The following is a 20,016-nucleotide window of genomic DNA, read 5'->3' as shown; positions in this document are numbered from 1 at the left end:
CTCAACAAGTGTCTGGTCAAGGAAAAGTTCAGGATGCTCTCCCTTGCCACACTTTACCCTCTTCTTTCTCAACACGACTGGCTATGTTCCCTGGACCTCAAAGAGGCCTACACTCACATCTCCATCCATCAGAACTCTCGCCGCTACCTGCGGTTCCAGGTACTACACCACCACTACCAGTACAAAGTACTACCATTTGGCCTCGCTTCCTCCCCCAGAGTCTTCACCAAATGCCTGATAGTGGTGGCGGCCTTCCTCAGGTCTCACAACCTCCAGGTGTTCCCCTACTTGGACGATTGGTTGGTGAAAGCACCTTCATCTCAACTCGTGCTACAAGCTACTCATCACACCATCTCTCTCCTCCACCTCCTGGGGTTCGAGATCAACTACCCCAAGTCGCATCTGCTTCCCACCCAGCGACTTCAATTCATCGGAGCAGTCCTGGACACCACGCTGATGAGGGCCTTTCTCCCCTCAGATCGCAAGCAGACCCTGCTCCATCTCTGCCGTCAGGTGCTCATGCATCCCTCCATTCCTGCCCGACAGATGATGGTCCTCCTGGGTCACATGGCCTCGACGGTGCATGTCCTTCCTCTGGCGCGACTCCACCTCAGGACACCTCAATGGACTCTCGCCAACCAATGGTCACAGACTACAGATCTTCTTTCTCATCCCATCTCTGTGACATCATCTCTTCAGCAATCTCTCCAATGGTGGTTGAACTCCTCAAATCTTTCCAGGGGTCTACTCTTTCATCTGCCCCCTCACTCTATGATCATCACCACCGATGCGTCCCCCTACGCATGGGGAGCTCACCTAGGCGACCTACGCACCCAGGGACTTTGGACCCCACAGGAGCGTCGTCATCACATAAATTTCCTGGAACTCAGAGCCATGTTCTACGCCCTCAAGGCTTTCCAACATCTTCTCTGCCCTCAAGTCCTCCTCCTGTGCACAGACAATCAAGTCGCCATGTACTACATAAACAAGCAGGGCGGCACCGGATCTCGCCCCCTTTGTTTGGAGGCTCTGCGCATCTGGACCTGGGCCACGGACCGCAATCTCTTCCTCAGGGCGGTCTATATCCAGGGCGAACAGAACTCTCTGGCCGACAATCTCAGCCGCATCCTTCAACCTCACGAGTGGACGTTGGACCCTCCGACTCTGCTCTCCATCTTTGCTCGATGGGGCACTCCGCAGGTGGACCTCTTTGCAGCACCTCACAACCATCAGCTGCCCCAATTCTGTTCCAGACTCTTTTCTCCTCACCGTCTGGCACCGGATGCATTCCTGCTCGACTGGAGGGATCGGTTCCTCTATGCCTTCCCTCCACTTCCTCTGATGTTGCGGACCTTGTCCAAACTCCGCAAGGACAACGCCACCATGATTCTCATCGCCCCTCGGTGGCCTCGTCAACACTGGTTCTCCCTCCTGCTCCAGCTCAGCTCCAGGGAGCCCATTCCTCTTCCTGTGTTTCCTACTCTACTTACACAGCAGCATCAGTCTCTACTGCATCCCAATCTGGCTTCCCTCCACCTGACAGCTTGGTTTCTCTCGGGCTGACCTCTCCGGAGAATCTATCTCAACCGGTCCGCCTCATTTTGGACGCCTCCAGGAAACCGGCCACTCTCCAATGTTACCATCAGAAGTGGACCAGATTCTCCTCGTGGTGTCTCCGGCATCATCAAGAACCCACCTCTTTGGCGGTGGAAACGGTCTTGGAATATTTGCTCTCGCTGTCCAACGCTGGCCTCAAAACCACCTCCATCAGAGTCCACCTCAGTGCCATCACTGCGTTTCACGAGCCTATTCTCGGAAAACCCCTCACGGCTCATCCTCTGGTTTCCAGATTTATGAGAGGGCTCTTCAACATCAAACCGCCTCTCAAGCCTCCTCCTGTCGTCTGGGACCTGAATGTGGTTCTCTCAGCTCTCATGAAACCTCCGTTTGAGCCTCTTGCCACAACTTCACTCAGGCTTCTTACCTGGAAGGTGCTTTTCCTAATTGCCATCACCTCTGCCAGGAGGGTTAGCGAACTGCATGCACTGGTTGCCGACCCACCTTTCACTGTTTTCCACCATGACAAGGTTGTTCTGCGTACCCACCCTAAATTCCTTCCCAAGGTGGTCTCAGCTTTTCACCTCAACCAGTCCATTGTGCTACCCGTCTTCTTCCCTAAGCCTCACTCGCATCCTGGGGAACAGGCGTTGCACACGCTGGATTGTAAGCGTGCCCTTGCTTACTATCTTGACCGTACCAGAGCTCACCGAACAGCCCCTCAGCTCTTTTTGTCTTTCGACCCCAACCGTTTGGGTCATCCTGTCTCCAAACGGACACTTTCCAATTGGCTTGCTGCCTGTATTGCTTTCTGCTACGCTCGGGCCGGTCTCTCACTGGAAGGAACTGTCACGGCCCACAGAGTCCGAGCTATGGCTGCTTCTGTAGCTTTCCTCCGCTCCACGCCCATCGAGGAAATCTGCAAGGCGGCCACTTGGTCCTCAGTTCACACGTTCACTACTCACTACTGTCTGGATGCGTTCTCCAGAAGGGATGGACACTTCGGCCAATCTGTGTTACAAAATTTATTTTCCTAATGGCCAACCATCCCACCTCCCTCTTTGTTAGCTTGGAGGTCACCCATGTGTTAAGAATATGCTGCCTGCTTGTCCTGGGATAAAGCACAGTTACTTACCGTAACAGGTGTTATCCAGGGACAGCAGGCAGATATTCTTACGTCCCACCCACCTCCCCGGGTTGGCTTCTTAGCTGGCTTATCCTAACTGGGGACCACGCACTCCTCCGTCGGGCGGAAAGGCACTCGCGCACGCGCGGTGCGGCCAACTAGAAACTTCTAGTTAAAAAGGTCCGTACCGAGGGCTCCGTCGGTGACGTCACCCATGTGTTAAGAATATCTGCCTGCTGTCCCTGGATAACACCTGTTACGGTAAGTAACTGTGCTTTCTCTCCTTCTATGCCCCTTCCAGAAACTGTATGCCTCCCCCTTTCATCTCTCCTTTCACCCCCATTGGTCTGGCATCTCTCTCCTCTCCTTCCCTCTCCCACACCTCTCCTCTGCAATCCCTTTCCCTTTTTTCCCTCATTTCCCTTTTCAATTTATTTTCTGCATCTGTCTAGATTATGTTCTTACTACCCTCTCATCAATGTCCTTTTTTACTGTCTACCTAAAGCTTGCCACCTCTTTCCCTCACCCCAGTGTTTCCCTAACTCAATCCTTTTCTCCCCATCATGTGCCCTCCTTTTATTTATCCCCTCCTTCCATCATGTACCCTCTTTCTCCAACCCTTCCATCTAGTACCTTCTCCTCTCTCTGTCCACTTCCATCCAGCATCTGCTCCCCTCTTTCTCTCCTCCCATTTCCTTCTGGCATTTGCTGCCTTATCTCTCCCATCTGCACTTCCATCCAGCATAGGCTCCCCACTACCATCCAATGTCTACCCTTTCTCCCTCCATCCACCCCTCTTCAATCAGCATCTTCCCCCTTTCTTTCCCTCCAATATCCTTCCCCCTTATGTCTCTCCCCTTTCTCTGTACATCAATTCCATCAGCACCACCCTTCCATACCACCCTGCCCCTTTTCTTTCCCTCCACCACTCTTCCATTCCAGCAGTCCTGCTCCTTTCTCTCCCTTCATGCAGCAAGGTCCCACGATGATTGTAGCTGCCTGCTGCCAATCCACCCCACTCCGACGTACTTGCTCTAGAGCGGACTCAGCAGCCGCATGCTGGAAGGGCCCGCGATGACTTGTCTGCTGGCTCTGCTCTGGAAGAAGTAAGTTACATTGGAGGGGGTGGACCCGGCAGACGCAGGGAGTTGCGGCAATGTCCCGCAATGACTGTGTCTGCCGGGTCCACCCCCTCCGACGTAACTTACTTCTTCCAGAGCAGAGCCAGCAGACGAGTCATCGCGGGACCTTCCTGCACCTCAGTGCGGATGCTGACTCTGCTGAAGAGAAAGTAAGTCAGTGGTAACGTGACCATTTATTTTTTTCATCAAAAGGGGACATCTATTAATTGACTGTGTATCCTTTCTTTCTTTCTGCACTCAGGCCCAACAATTGTCCCATTCTATTCCCTCCCTCCTTCCTTCCCATGTCCTTAGTGCCCCCAGTGCCTCCTTCCCGTGTCCATAGTGCCCCCAGTGCCTCCTTCCTGTGTCCTTTGTGCCCCCAGTGCCTCCTTCTTATGTCCCCCCACTGTCTTCCAGAATTTGCCCACCCCCAAAGCCAGCCAGCTCTGCCACCTCTCCATTTTTTTCTGTCACCACCCCATCCCCTATGCTCTGGCATCTCTCTCTTCTCCTTTCTTTCCTTCACACCCCATAGTCTGGTATCTTCCCTTCCCTGATTCTCTGGCATCTCTCTCCTTTCCTTCCCTCCCCCTCCATGCTCTCACATCTCCCCCTTCCTTTTCCCTTAGTCTGGCATACCTTCCTCCTTCCCTCCAAGCCCTGGCATCTCCTTTCATTTCCTCCCTCATCTTCCTTCTCCCTCCAGCTGGGTACCGCAACACTCTCCCCTGCAGCTCCGGACTCCCCCCCCCCCCCCCCCCCCGGATCGCTATTATTTTAAATGTTATAGCGGCGGCGCTGTATCCATCAGTGGAGACGTCTAACCTCGGCCTGCCCCGGAACTCTTACTGCAGCAGCCGCCCGTCTAGGCAGGAACAGGAAGTGACTGTTGCAGTAAGAGTTCCGGGTCAGGCCGAGGTTAGACGTCTCCACTGATGGATACAGCGCCGCCGCTATAACATTTAAAATAATAGCGATCCGAAGGGGGGGCAGGGCCGGCGTTACACCAATGAGAACAAGGGGCGGACCGCCCCCCACTTAATACGCCACTGATTACGGGGATCATGAAAGGAGCCGCCGCTGCTGCATCTTAGGCGATCAGGGCAAACCGCCGCCGCTTCGTGTGTGCGCTGTGACGAGAAACTTGTGCGCTGCGATGTAATATTTTGTGCGCCAGCGCACGCCAGCGCAGCTTAGCAGGAACACTGGTCGGTGGTGCTCTGACCCATATTATACAATCTATATATGCACCCAACAAAAGTTCCAATTTCCAGAAACCAGAATCCTATATACCTCTCTGTGCTTCACAACGGATTAAGAAGTTACTAGACAGAAGAGGTAGAGACAGGATAGAGAAGGAATCAACTTCTCACTTACCAAGACAGGTCCGATACCGGCACAACAAAACCAGGAGCCAGAAATCTCCACCGATTCGTTCCTTCTCGAGGTGCAATCCGTTGTCTTCGACGAGAAACCGTTCCTGATCAACTATCAGGCTAATGCCGGCTATTACGGGTCTCGTAGGAGGCAAGGTTTGAAATCCTCCGAGGGAGACGATCGTGCCAAACAGGCTCAAGTCTGTAGATCAAGTCCCTGTTCGGCTGCGCCAAATGAAGGTACCTTTTAGGATAAGGCCCTCCGTTAGTAGTGCAGAGACTTGAGCCAGAGACTGAAGAGATTTAAAAAGGCTTTTATTAAACAAGCATATATGCTGGACTTCTGGGCAGAACTGGCTGCATAAACAGAAGACCCCGAGAATTTCGGACACAAAGGTTATATAGGGTCCTAACCAGTCCAAACCAGTCTAATCAGCTCTGACCAAAAGGTAGGAGCAGAGAGAAAAACAAAACCATAAATCCATCCTACAATCTATACATCAAGGCTAGCTAACAGGCTAACATCCTGTTGCCTCCTTGCCGTGCCTGGCACTTAAGACAGATACATAGAACAGGCCTGTATGTATACGTGATTTCTCAGAGCAATAAAATGGAGTCACAGGTTGTTCTTTGTACTAATTATGACCCACTGATCTAAAATGGAGTTTCTTCATCTACACCGTGACCCAGCTATGTCAGCTAGCTAGGGATCCTTCAGCCACGAGTCGTACTTAAGTCGGACGTCTGTAACTCGGGGACTGCCTATATTCACACTTCGATCTTTCATATGCGTCTTATAGACACATTTTTTTTCCAGGTTGTTTTCAGTTGTTTGGCACTGTTGCTTTTCCATACGTAGTCACCTGATGTTGACATCACACCTTTGAGACTATTTTTGATTACACTGCCCCTCCCGCAACATCTTTTTGTTTTCATCTTTCAATATGGAAGAGCACCACGAGGTCATCGTATTTTGGCACTAGTCCCTCATTTCAGAACACAGTGTTTGGTTTTATGGATTTCCATACCACATATTTGGATCAATTTTATGTAATAGCTAGTTTGTGGTTTTCTTTTCCTGGTATGTATCAAGTCCCATCTTGTTCTTAGTGGTTTGATTCAGAGGGTTTTTACATTTATGCTTTGATGGTCGCATTCTGTTTTACATTTAATTAAGGTATGAACCTTCACCACTCGGCATGCTACAGTTCACGCTGCATTTTAGTATATTTTAGTTATCACTGGTAGCATTTGCATTCGTATATTTTAGTAATCACTATTTCACATTTACTCCTGCTTATATTTTTGGTAGCACGATCAGTTCATGTTATCATATTTTGTATACATCTTTACAAATAAGATGTTATCACTTATTTTGCTCCTTCACAAGTGAGGTCTCATTTTCTATTCACTTGTTGCTTGTATTCTTCACATATTAGGGATTGGGACTTGTATACCACCTTTTTGTAGTTTTATAACCACACTCAAAGCAGTTTACGTACAGGTACTTCAAGCATTTTTCCCTATCTGTCCCGGTGGACTCAGTCTATCTAATGTACCTGGGCAGTGGAAGATTAACGCTCGACGATATAAACTGTCAGTAGTAAGCAAGATTATATTACTCAAAATTGATTATTTTTTTCCCGATAAAGGCTCCTGAGGTAGGCCATAGGACAAAACACGTGCTTGTCGAGCCATTGCACAAGATTTTAGGATGTGAAAAAGACATCGCACAAGATTTTATGATTTGTTGGATAAAATTGCACACCATCATCTTCTCCACTGTGTTGGTTTGTTTGTAATGAGAGAGTGAACCAGAATGTTATGTGATGAGGACTCTAATAAAGATAAAATTGATCGTATCATTTGTAACTTGAAAGATTCATTTTTGTCGAGGATTGTGCGAAGTGCTTTCATAGTAGTAGTGTTCATAATTGGATACCTAGGAAAGACTTCTGAAAGCCCAATTCACAGCTAAGTGGGCCCGATTTCCATTGACAGAAGCAGTTTTGTGCCATTCTGCATCAGGATGCAACAACACTGAAACAAGTATTATGAAAGAAAAAGGGAACTACTAAATAGTTTTCCATAGCAAAGCAGCAGATGAATCCAGAGACTAGTGGGTATAGCTCACATCGACCAGCAGGTGGAGATAGAGAACTGATTAACAGTTGGCCTTAAAGCCTGGTGTTCCTTCTGTTGCTTCAGTTTTGCTCTATCTCCCAGCAGGGGTGGAGCTACCTTTCTAGCTCCTGGTCTCTGGCTGCTGCCGGATAGATTGGGTTGGTGTTCCGGTAGGATTCCTCTGTTGAGACTAGTTCTCTTCAGTAGGTTGGGGGTGCCTGGCTGATTGGTGCCGGCTTTGGGAGGTACACCTGGGCCCTCCCAGGTCCCTGCTCCACCCTCCCCTCCGTTGGATAGAGGGGTTCCTTTCCAGGTTGCAGGATTATTGGCTGGCTTCTCCATTCCAGTATAAAAAAAAAAATATATATAGCGTCGGAGGTTTAGTTAAGCCGAGGGGGGATGGCTGCCGAGGCTGGTCAGCAGTGTTCGCGCTGTGGGAAGCGCCGAACACTGTCTGGTCTGTGCTCTGCCGGGTGCATTGAAGCACCGGCAGACGATCCGTTTTTGGCGGCTTGTGAGGCGGCCATTTCCCGGGTGCGGGAGTCTCGCTCAAGGTCCCCGCTGCTCGAAGTCGATGCAGGGGTACTGCAGGACTCGGCCACGGAGGACAGGAGTGAGGCGGCGGGGGGAGAGCCGAGAGCGCTGGAGGCCGGCGCGGGCCCACCCCTCGGCTCGGAGCAGGGCGGGGGAGTGCCCCTTAACTGGGGATCTTTTTCGCCCGAATTTGTAAGGTTGCTCCATCAAGTGTTTAAGTTGCAGACCTCGCAGCCTACTCAGCCGGTGCTGGGGGCCGGGCGGTCCCTTGCGGTACCCTCTACCTCTGCGGGGGGGGAGGGGACAGATGCCAGACCCACTGCGGGGGCAGCAGGGTCCCCGGGGCGGTCGCAGGGGGCTAAGAAGCGCAGACTGGTGTCTGCGGAGGCTGTAGATATGTTGCCCAGGTCACCTTTCTCTTTGCCTGAGTCGTTGGAGGAAGGTGAACTATTGGATTGGGACGAGGAGAGTATCCCGGGTAGGGAGGGGGATGACCCTTCCGCTCTCCGTTTGTTCCATAGAGAGGAGCTTTCTTCCTTTATTTCAAAGGCTTTGCAAAGTTTGAACATTGCTCAGGAAGATGCTAAGGTGTCCGGTAACCCCCTGATGGCAGGTACACGTAGGCCGCCTAAGTCCTTTCCGGTCCATGAGGCCATGCAGGAGCTGATCTCGGCGCAATGGGAGGCGCCGGAGGCCAGTTTGCGGGTGGCAAAGGCCATGAGGCTCTTGTATCCGATTGACCCGACCGAACTGGACAAGTTTAGGTTACATAGGGTGGACACTTTGGTGGCGGCAGTGACTAAAAGAACTACCTTGCCGGTAGAAGGGGGCGTGACACTGAAGGATACGCAGGATAGAAAGATTGAAGCATCCCTAAAGATGTCTTTTGAAGTAGCTGCAGTTACTTTACAGGCCGCAATCTGCAGTTCTTACGCGGCGCGGGCATGTCTGCAATGGTCACAAGGGATGACCGATAATTTGCTGGAGTCGGGGGGTTCTGTCCCTTCGGAATTGGCTGATTTGGAGGCCGGCTTGGCTTATTTGGCAGACGCCTTATATGATATTATTCAGGCGTCTGCGAAACAGATGTCTCTGTCGGTGGTTTCACGCAGATCCTTGTGGCTCCGTCATTGGGCGGCTGATGCAGCGTCCAAGCTCCGGCTGGTGAGACTCCCTTTTAAAGGGGGTTTATTGTTTGGAGAGGAGTTAGATAAACTGGTAAAGGATTTTGGGGATACCAAAACGCAGCGTTTACCGGAGGACAGGGCTAGGCCCCCGGTAAGGGCCTCGTCGTCTAGACCTCGTTTCCGGGATGTTCGGCGTGCCAGGGCTGGTAGACCTGTTTCCAGGTCGGCATCTGGCCCGTTCTCTGCTTCGAGACCTCGGTTTCAGCAGAGAAGTTCCTTTCGGACGACGAAACCCTCTTCGGGGCAGTCAGCCCGTACCCCAGCCAGTCGCACTCCACAATGACGGGGGCTTGGCTCCCTCCGCCCTGCCCTTAGGGGGCCGGCTTTCGGCATTCCGGGCGGAGTGGGCCACAGTCACGTCCGATCAGTGGGTGTTGGACATTGTTCACGAAGGGTACAAATTAGAATTCGCCGCTCCCGTCGTAGATTCTTTCTTGGTGTCCCCGTGCAATGGAGCGGCCAAGGGAGCCGAGGTCCGCAGGACGCTTCAGGTGCTGCTCGATCTGGGGGCGGTGGTACCGGTGCCCCCGGAAGAGGTAGGCCGCGGTATATATTCCCTGTACTTCATTGTACCAAAGAAGGGGGGGTCCTTCAGACCAGTGCTGGATCTCAAAGGGGTCAACAGATTCCTCAGTGTGCGCCATTTCCGAATGGAAACGGTACGCTCGGTTATTGCGGCGGTAAGACCGGGAGAGTTCCTCACGTCTCTCGATCTCAAGGAAGCGTACCTCCATATTCCGATATGGCCTCCGCATCAGCGGTATCTGCGGTTGGCGATTCTGGGCCAACATTATCAGTTTCGGGCAATGCCCTTTGGCCTGGCGACGGCTCCCCGCACGTTTTCCAAAGTCATGGTGGTGGTAGCCGCTTTTCTACGCAAGGAAGGGATTCGGGTACACCCTTACTTGGACGATTGGTTGATCCGCGCCTCATCCCGACAGGAAAGTTTGTCGGTGACGCAGACAGTTATCTCTCTCCTTCAGTCGTTGGGGTGGATTGTCAACTTTCCCAAAAGATTTTGTCCCCATCGCAGTCGTTGGTGCATCTGGGGGTGCGGTTCGATACAGCGCTGGGGAAGGTGTTTCTACCCCGAGATCGGGGGGAAAATTGCAGGCTCAAATTCGCCTCCTTCTCGGGTCGGCCAGACCTCGAGTTTGGGATTATGTACAGGTGCTGGGCTCCATGGTGGCGACTCTGGAGGTGGTTCCCTGGGCCCGGAGCCACATGAGGCCCTTACAGCAGTCTCTACTCTCTCGCTGGTCCCCAGCTTCTCTGAACTACAATGTGCGTCTCCAGTGGAGTCCTCTAGCAGCTCGCAGCATGCGCTGGTGGCTCCAGGACTTGCATCTTTGGAGGGGCATGCCGTTGGCCACACCGGATTGGGTGGTAGTGACAACGGATGCCAGTCTGCTGGGCTGGGGAGCCCAGTGCATGCATACGTCGGTGCAGGGAATGTGGTCTTCCCAGGAGGCTCTATGGCCCATCAACTTGCTGGAATTAAGAGCGATCCGGTTAGCGCTGCGGGCTTTTCAGGCCCTAGTTCAAGACAAACCGACCAGGATCTTTTCGGACAGTGTCACGGCGGTCGCATATGTCAATCGTCAGGGGGGCACCCGGAGTCCGCAGTTGGCCGAAGAGGCAAGAAATTTGTTTCAATGGGCAGAGGAGCATGTTCCGCTTCTGTCGGCGGCACACATTGCAGGGCACGAAAACGTGCAAGCGGACTTCCTCAGCAGAAATCTTCTCGATCCGGGCGAATGGGAGTTGTCGGCTCGAGCGTTCGGCCTGCTAGTCCGTCGTTGGGGGTTGCCAGAGATGGATCTCATGGCCTCTTCCCGCAATGCGAAGGTGCCTCGGTTCTTCAGCAGACGCAAGGAAAAGGGATCGGAGGGGGTGGACGCATTAGCTCTCCCGTGGCCTCCGAATTCCCTTCTGTATGTGTTCCCGCCTTGGCCCATGATAGGGCGGGTGTTGCAACGCATCTCTCGCTTTCGGGGCAGAGTAATCCTAGTGGCTCCGGATTGGCCACGGCGGCCGTGGTACGCAGATCTGATGCAGCTGTCGGTAGGCGAGCAGGTAGCGTTCCAGGTAACTCCGGACTTACTGACTCAGGGTCCAATATTGATGGAGGATCCGGGCCGCTTTGGTCTTACGGCCTGGCTATTGAAAGGTCAAGGCTGAACAAGAAGGGCTATTCAGACCGGGTGATTTCCACCCTGCTTAAAGCTAAGAGGATTTCAACGTCAGCCTCCTATGCGAGGGTCTGGAGGATCTTTGAGGCATGGTGCGGAAGACAGGGAATTGCGCCTTTCCATGCTTCTCTGCCGGCTATTCTTGCGTTCCTGCAGGAGGGCGTAGAGAAAGGGTTGGCATATAACTCTTTAAAGGTTCAAGTATCGGCCATTGCCTGTTACAGGGGCCGGGTGGCTCGCTCGGTGCTCGCGTCGCAGCTGGACGTGGTCCGTTTCCTCAAGGGCGTTCATCATATCCGCCCGCCGGTAAAGCGAATTTGTCCAACTTGGAACCTTAAGCTCGTCCTTGGGAAGTTGCAGGGGGCACCTTTTGAGCCCCTGTCAGCGGCCACTTTGAAAGATGTCACACTGAAGACAGTTTTTTTGGTGGCGATGGCTTCAGCAAGGCGAGTATCGGAACTGCAGGCGCTTTCTTGTAGGGAACCCTTTTTGCGTTTTTCGGAGGCTGGGGTGACGGTGCGTACGGTGCCGTCCTTCCTGCCTAAGGTTATTTCGTCCTTTCATGTGAACCAGAGTTTGTTCCTTCCATCCTTCCGGAAGGAGGATTGGGGGAAACGATTTTTGTCGGTACGGCTACTGGATGTACGCCATATGCTTCTCCATTATTTGGGGGTGACGAATGATTTTCGCCGGTCGGACCATCTCTTTGTCGCGTTCGCGGGTAAAAACAAAGGGATGGCGGCGTCTAAAGCGTCCATTGCGCGTTGGGTCAAGGACACTATTGCTTCGGTGTATGTGTTGTCAGGGAAGAAGGTACCGGAGCACCTTCATGCTCATTCCACTCGGGCTTTGGCTACATCTTGGGCGGAGTCCGGGGGGATGTCTTTAGAGGAGATTTGCCGGGTGGCCACTTGGTCGTCGGGAAATACTTTTTCAAAGCATTATCGGTTAGATGTAGCGGCCCGTTCAGAGGCGAGTTTTGGCGCTGCAGTGCTGACAGAGGCGGCATTGGCGTCCCACCCAGTTTGAGTTTGCTTTGCTACATCCCACTAGTCTCTGGATTCATCTGCTGCTTTGCTATGGAAGGTAAAATTATGGTCATACCTGTTAATTTTCTTTCCTTTAGAAGCAGCAGATGAATCCAGAGCCCCTCCCCGAGTGCACGGTCGGTGTGTAGGGTGTTCAGTTCATGGGTTTAGCTGGGGCTATGGTTGGTAAGTGTATTTTTTCATGGCTGAAAAAAAAAACAAAAAAAAAACAAAACACAAAAATGATAATAAGAAGGGAAAGACACGTTAGTTACTGGAATGGAGTTTTGTGGCTGCTCATTCTCCTTTCGGGATGCTTGGGCAAAGTGCATAACTGAAGCAACAGAAGGAACACCAGGCTTTAAGGCCAACTGTTAATCAGTTCTCTATTTCCACCTGCTGGTCGATGTGAGCTATACCCGCTAGTCTCTGGATTCATCTGCTGCTTCTAAAGGAAAGAAAATTAACAGGTATGACCATAATTTTACCATCTATGAGAAGAGCATATTGGGCATTGCTTAGTGTGTGGTATGAGAAGGTTTGATAAGAGTAACGGAAGGTCTGATTGCAGCATCTGATAAACTATAGTGAGATATTTAAAAATGATGTAAGAGACTGGGAGCTAATGCTCTGAGGTAAGCAGACAGGTTATGGGATTTTGTTTCTTTTCTACCAAACTGTAATTTAATAGCAGCATTCTGGATGAGTTGGTAAGCCATCTTTGGGCTTCTTTTAAAATGTACCAATGCCCTTTCGATTTGTATGGGCTTCAGAGCATTTACCATGGCAGCATTGCTACCGTGGCTTTGTAAAAGAGGCCCTTTGTGTGATTTGAGTGTTTAGTTTAAGGTATTTACTGTTTTTGCCTTAGGTTACGAAGGTTAGCGGATTAACACGCGTAATATCACGCGCTAAACCGCTAGCCGCTACCGCCTCCTCTTGAGCAGGCGGTAGTTTTTCAGCTAGCGCGAGGGTTAGCGCGTGGTGAAAAGTTGCGCGTGTTAAACCCTCTAATGCGCCTTCGTAAAAGGAGCCCTTAGGGTATTCCTGATGCTTTAAAGTTTGTTTGTTTGTTTTCTTTTTGACATTTTGTGAAAAAAAAATTGTCTCAGTGCTTGCTTATTGCTGAAATAAAGCCAATTTGTGCTTTAGGACTTCTTGGTTTTGTTTCTGTAATAAAATAAGACTCTTTTGGTTTGCTATATGTAATCCATTACGTGTGTTCCCACCACTGACATCCTACAAAACATGCTACAAAAGTACATCTAGAACTTTCTGAAAAGAACCTCTGTGACTACCTTTTGCGCCTGACCTCTCTGTCCCATTTTGTTTTCCTGTGGTAAACTGTTTACCTTTGAATTTGCACTTGCCCGTAAATGTGGTGCTTTGGAACAGTTTCAACGGGGACTTATTTTATACATTTTTTTTTAGATCATCAGTGAAGCTCCTAAACCCTCTGATGAAGAGGATGGATCGGGTGGATATGCTCGAAGAAAGATAGTTTCTAATTGGTCTCGCTACAAAGACACTGAGGAGGAGTTGTCTGCTGAGAGTGGAGAGTCACAGAGAGGAGCAGACTTCAGTGTCTTACTCAGCTCTGCAGGTAGGTACCCTTTTTCTCTTCTTTTCTAGATCTGTCACTATTTTACAATAATATAGTTGGTATTCTTGTAAGAACAGATAATCTTGGCAAAACCTCAGGATGTGTGATGACAAAATTTGCACGATATAATCTGAATCATTTCTCTTTAAAAGCTATTATATTCTCCTTAACATTTTCTGAGTCACAATACCTTGGCACACTACATGCAGTCCCCAGGTTAAGAACGTCCAACTTATGTCAGACTTGTACTTCCGAAATGGGGTCCTGTGCCAATGCGCCCCTTATCCTTCCCTCCATTCTGCATCCCAATTTTGTGCCTCCCTCTCTTCCTCGGCTAACCAGCTGCCTCCTCCCAGCTGCACTTCTTTTCACAAAGCCGCAAGCAGTGGCTGACGTCAGAGGGAAGGCATCTGGGTCAGCTGGGGGCCGCATGTAGGAGCCGTGGTTTTGAAGAGAAGTGCGGTTGGGAGGAGGGAGCCGGCCTGATTAGGTAAACACCAGCAGGAACATAAGAATTGCCGCTGCTGGGTCAGACCAGTGGTCTATCGTGCCCAGCAGTCCGCTCCCGTGGTGGCCCCTAGGTCTAAGCCCAGTGCCCTAACTGAGATCAGCCCTACCTGTGTATGTTCTGGTTCAGTAGGAACTTGTCTAATTTTGTCTTGAATCCCTGGAGGGTATTTTCCTCCATAACAGCCTCCGGAAGAGCGTTCCAGTTTTCTACCACTCTCTGGGTGAAGAAGAACTTCCTTAGATTTGTACGGAATCTATCCCCTTTTAACTTTAGAGAGTGCCCTCTCGTTCTCTCTACCTTGGAGAGGGTGATCAACCTGTCTTTATCTACTAAGTCTATTCCCTTCATTATCTTGAATGTTTTGATCATATCCCAGTCTCCTCTTTTCCAGGGAGAAGAGGCCCAGTTTCTCTAATCTCTCACTGTACAGCAACTCCTCCAGCCCCTTAACCATCTTAGTTGCTCTTCTTTAGACCCTTTCAAGTAGTACTGTGTCTTTCTTCATGTACGGCAACCAGTGCTGGACGCAGTATTCCAGGTGAGGGCATACCATGGCTCGGTACAGCGGCATGATAACCTTTTCCGTCTGCTCGTGATCCCTTCTTAATCATTCCTAGCATTATGTTCGCCCTTTTTGCTGCCGCCGCCGCACATTGCACGGACGGCTTCATCGACTTGTCGACCAGTACTCCCAAGTCTTTCCTGGGGGGGGTCTCTCCAAGTACTGCTCTGGACATCCTGCATGTCAGTAACAAAAATCTTATACACGAATGCATCACCTTACATTTATCCACGTTGATCCTCATTTGCCATGTTGCAGCCCACTCCGATTCACCCCCCCGCAGGACCGCTCGCACCCCCACCCCGAAGGACCGCTCGCACGCACCCCCACCCCGAAGGACCGCTCGCACGCACTCTCACCCGCACCCCCACCCTGAAGGACCGCTCGCACCCCACAGCCTCCTGACCCCCCCCCCTCATCATGTCTGATGTCAGAGAAAGGGCGGGACCGCCGGAAGACGAAGCAGCGCAGACGCAGGGCTCACAGAAGGGCCGGGACCGCCAAGAGGAAGCAGCAGGACACCGGTCGGAGCTTCTACATGATGAGGGGGGGGGGTGCGCGTTATCTACGTGAAAATACGGTAGTCGTTCATGCGGAACTTTGTCGAACGCCTTCTGAAAATCCAGATATACAATGTTGACCGGGTCGCCTTTGTCTATCTGCCTGTTTACTCCCTCAAAGAAGTGCAGCAAGTTTGTCAAGCAAGATCTTCCTTTGCTGAAGCATGAATTTGGGATGCAGAACAAAGGGAGGGAAGGATGACAAGGGTCGCATTGGGACATAGAAGGGAGGAGGAGGGTCGTGTTGGGACAGAAAGGGTTGCCTCTCTGCATAGCAACATGGGTGATCCTAACCACAGATGCCAGCCATTATGGCTGTTGAGGTCTTTGCGAAGGTGTTTTGGCCCAGAGTCGCTGGAAGCCTTTGCAGAGAACATGGTCCATCGATAGTTTGGATCTGAGAGCCATTTGAATGGTGTTACAGGACTTCCAGGGGGACCCTGGAAGGGAAAAGCCATCTGAGTCTTTTCAGACAATGCCACAGCAATGGCTTATATCAACAGGCAAGGAGGCACAAAGAGTGTGCTGTTAAAAGTGGAGGCCCAGCGAAGCACATGTAACAGGAGTGTACAGTGTTCAGGTTGACTTTCTTAGTCGAGAGATACTAGCTCCAGGGGAATGGTCCTTGTCCTAGGTAGTGTTCAACAGGATTGCTCAGCACTGGGGGCATCCGATGTTCAATTTGATGGCATCAGCCCACAATCCCAAGATTGATCAATACATCAGTCAAAGAAGTGAGCATGGAAGCACCGGTGTAGACGCTCTGTAGATTTATTGTATATTTTCCTCCCTTAGACAATGGTAGGCCAAATCATTCGAAGAATAGCAACGCATTGAGGGCTGGTGATCCTTGTGGCTTCAGATTGGCTACGTCATCCGTGGTACACAGATCTAATCCAGCTGCAAAGAGATCAGAGTCTGAGACTTCCTCTCCATCCAACGCTGCTCTCGCAGGGTCCAATCACCTTAGAGAATCCAAAATGCTTTGAGCTTATGGTATGGTTTTTGAGCATGTGGCCTTAGTACAAAAAGAGTACTTGGAGGTGGTCATAGCCACAGTCCTCTCCAAGAAATCAGTGACAGTAGTGGCTTATGCAGAAGCCTGGAAATTATTTCAACACTGATATTCGGAGCAACAGATAGAGCCAGTTATGGATAGCAGCAATCCTTTCATTCCTTCAGGAAGGTCTAGAGAAGGGCTTGGTGTTTAGTTCCTTAAAGGTCCAGGTAGCCAATCTATCCTGTTTTCAAGTTCATTTGGAGAGAAGTTCCTTGGCCTCTCACCCAGATATTTCCAGGTTTTTGAAGGGAACAGTTCAGTTGCATCTGCCTGTGCATCAAACATGTCCTTTATGGAACCTTAACCTCATGTTGAGGGCCCTAAGTAAGGTCCGTACAAGCCCAAATAGAAGGCCACACTAATGGACTTCGTTGTAAGACAGTTTTCCTGGTAGCCATTGTTTGAGCTAGAAGAATTTCGGAACTCCAGGCCTTGTCATGCAGGGAACCATTCCATAGAATCACAGAAACTGGAATGTGCCTGTGTACAGTTCCCTCTTTTCTACCAATGATGATGTTGGCGAAGTCCGACTGTCAGCATTTTGAGCCACAGGCATAAAGAAGAAAGACAAAGTACTAGTATGGCTGAATGTCAGAAGGGTACTCCTTTATTACCTGGAAGTGACAAATGATTTCTGAATTTCAGATCATCTTTTTGTCCTAATGGGTCCAGGCCAGAGAGGAAGACCGACCTCTAAATCACTGATTCCCAACCCTGTCCTGGAGGAACACCAGGCCAATTGGGTTTTCAGGCTAGCCCTAATGAATATGCATGAGAGAGATTTGCATATGATGGAAGTGATAGGCATGCAAATTTGCTTCATGCATATTCATTAGGGCTAGCCTGAAAACCCAATTGGCCTGGTGTTCCTCCAGGACAGGATTGGGAACCACTGTTCTAAATCATCGATTTCCAGATGGATATGAGGAGCTATTTCCTCTGCTTACATCAGATGTGGTAAACTTCTGCCCACTTTCTTGAAAGAGCATTCCACCAGAAGTGTGGCTTTATCATGGGCGTAGGCCAAGACGGTGCCACTTGACAGGAATTGTAGGGCAGCTACAAAGTCCACTCTACATACCTTTTCTAAATTCTACAGAGTGGATGTGCAGCACAAAAGGACTTTTCATTTAGGTCTTCAGTGCTCGCAGCAAGCACTATCCCACCTTAGGCTTGAGGGACTGCTTTGGTACATCCCACAGGTCAGGACTCTTTCTTTTTATTTTTTTGCACAGGAATGGAAGATTAAGTTCTTACCTCAATTAATCTTTATTTCCAGTAGAAAAACACATGAGTCCTGAAGCCCCGCTCTATCTGTTTTTGGTGTAGCCTGTTCTTAGTCTCAGACAGGTATGTTTCTGCAGAGGATTATCTAATGGCACTCAAGCAATACAAAGCTACGGCTTCAGAGATACAGAAGTATCTATGCAGGATTGCTCTTGACAAAGTCAGAACCAAACAAGTGTTAGTGCTAGTTGCACTCGGGTGGTTGTTTTTGTTCTGCCTTGTTGATGCTATGTTACATTTGTTAATGAGTTGTGTTTTCTTGCAGAGCAAATCAAAAGTATGTTATCAGGGAGTTCCCCGTGCCCCTCCTTGTTAATTTTCCTCTATCAGGGGTTATCTCTGCTTTTGGTACAAACTAAGTAAGGAATGGAGTGCCCGATATTGAGAATGTAGATGTTTGATTTTTGTGTGTTTGATCACATGTTTAGGAACTCAGGAAGTTAGGATTACCCAACTATCTGGCTTTTTTCAGAAGGCAGCAGAATTTTACATTAATGTCCAAAAAATAGAATGATAGGTAATATTTCCAGATATTTTGAGTTTAAAATATCTTTATCAGCGTTCTGTAGTCTGCCATTATTCCCCTACCCTGCTCCTTCTACTGTAGATGGGATATAGCCAATGGAAAGGCAGTGGGAATAGAAGACAGAAAGACTGCTCTAGTCACAGGAGGAGGTAGTGATTTGGAGGAACTGTTGTAGAAGTGGGGGGAGGGGGGATAGAAAAGAAATGAACTCCCTTCAAAAAATGACCCATTTTATTTTGGTGGGAGAAGCATCTCAGCATCTACAGTATACATTTACTGATTCACTGTAATGTGATTAAGGAATTGCATTTTTCAAACAGCCTTCCTGCGGCTGGATCCCATCTACAGTGGAAGGAGCGCATTGGGTGGGGGTGGGGGGGGGGGCAATGGCAGACTACAGAACTGCTGATAAGAGATTTTAAACTCCGAAAAATATCTGGAAATATTACCTATCATCCTATTTTTTCAGAGATCAATGTAAAATTCTGCCGCCTTCTGAAAAAAGCCAGATAGTTAGGCAGTCCTAACCTCCTGAGTCCCCCTAGACATGTGATCAGACACACAAAAATCACACAAACTTATATCAACACGCATAGACATCCACAAACTTCTCCTCCCATGGTCATACACATCAACATGCTATGTTTTCCCCACTTGTTTAGAGCTATATCATTTGTTAGGAAGTCAAAACCCTCACTGAAATAACAAATGCTAAAGATGATTTCCTTTGGATTGCAGGTGATTCCTTTGCTCAGTTTCGACTGGCTGAGGAGAAAGAGTGGGAAGCAGAATATTCATCTAATAAACAGGTAATAATACATAACTCTGCAAACGTTTGCTCTCAGTTATTAAAAATAAAGTGGTTTTAAACAAACTTCCTTGGTTAGATTTCCCTTGAATGCGATGATGATTGTATAATATGTTTGACATGCCTTCAAGTCCTTAATGTTTTTGCATAAATGGGATGCTGCACTTTACATATTGAATTACAAGAAACCTGTGCTTTCTACTTGGAGCAGACTAAAGCCCAGGAAGTACATCCAGCTTTTTGTTCGATTTGATCCAATTGGTATGGGTGCCATAGACATTATTTCAAAAGAAAGAATGCAGATAGCTTTTCATAATGGTATGCTTTTGGCAAGTCTAACATTAGAATAGCATTTCAAGATGCATGCTCTCAGGGCCATGGCAGCATAAGTGATCAATCTAATCTTTTGTTGCATTGAAGTTCAGTTCATGTATTCACTACCCTGTTTTCCCGAAAATAAGACCTAGCCTGAAAATAAGCCCTAGCAAAATTTTTAAAGATGCTTCTAATATAAGCCCTACCCTCAAAATAAGCCCTAATTAAGATCAATCCCCAAGCCCCCATGTCCCTAACTCCATCCCTGATACTAATGCTGACTAATTTGATGAAAAAATTGGACTCATTGATTCAGCAACCCCCAACCCTGCTGCTTTAGGAGGCCTCGGAGCAGAGGTATGTCAGTATCACAGTGGGAGGGTCGGTGGGGTTCTGCTGCACAGGGGGATGGGAGGGATAGAAAGATGCTGCACAAGGGGATGGGTGAGAGGGAAGGAAAGATTCTGCACATGGGGGGTGGGGGGAGAAAGGAAAGAGGTGAAATGGGGGTGGAGGAGAGAAAGGAAGAGATGATT

The 20,016-nt window shown here is 49.5% G+C and overlaps 1 protein-coding gene across 1 annotated transcript in view; it reads left to right on the top strand.

The window, feature by feature from the left end:
- AVEN (apoptosis and caspase activation inhibitor) overlaps nucleotides 1–20,016 on the top strand; it is a 96,997-nt gene that overhangs the window by 19,488 nt on the left and 57,493 nt on the right. Inside the window, exons 2-3 of the mRNA XM_033952389.1 lie at nucleotides 13,680–13,851; nucleotides 19,096–19,166. Of these exons, the coding sequence (XP_033808280.1) occupies nucleotides 13,680–13,851; nucleotides 19,096–19,166 (243 nt within the window). The remainder of the gene's footprint in view (nucleotides 1–13,679; nucleotides 13,852–19,095; nucleotides 19,167–20,016) is intronic.

The sequence above is a fragment of the Geotrypetes seraphini genome, chromosome 7, assembly GCF_902459505.1.
Source record: "Geotrypetes seraphini chromosome 7, aGeoSer1.1, whole genome shotgun sequence".
In the NCBI taxonomy this organism is placed as follows: domain Eukaryota; kingdom Metazoa; phylum Chordata; class Amphibia; order Gymnophiona; family Dermophiidae; genus Geotrypetes; species Geotrypetes seraphini.
Note: the sequence above shows the minus strand (reverse complement) of the source record. Positions and strands in the feature narration are given on the sequence as shown.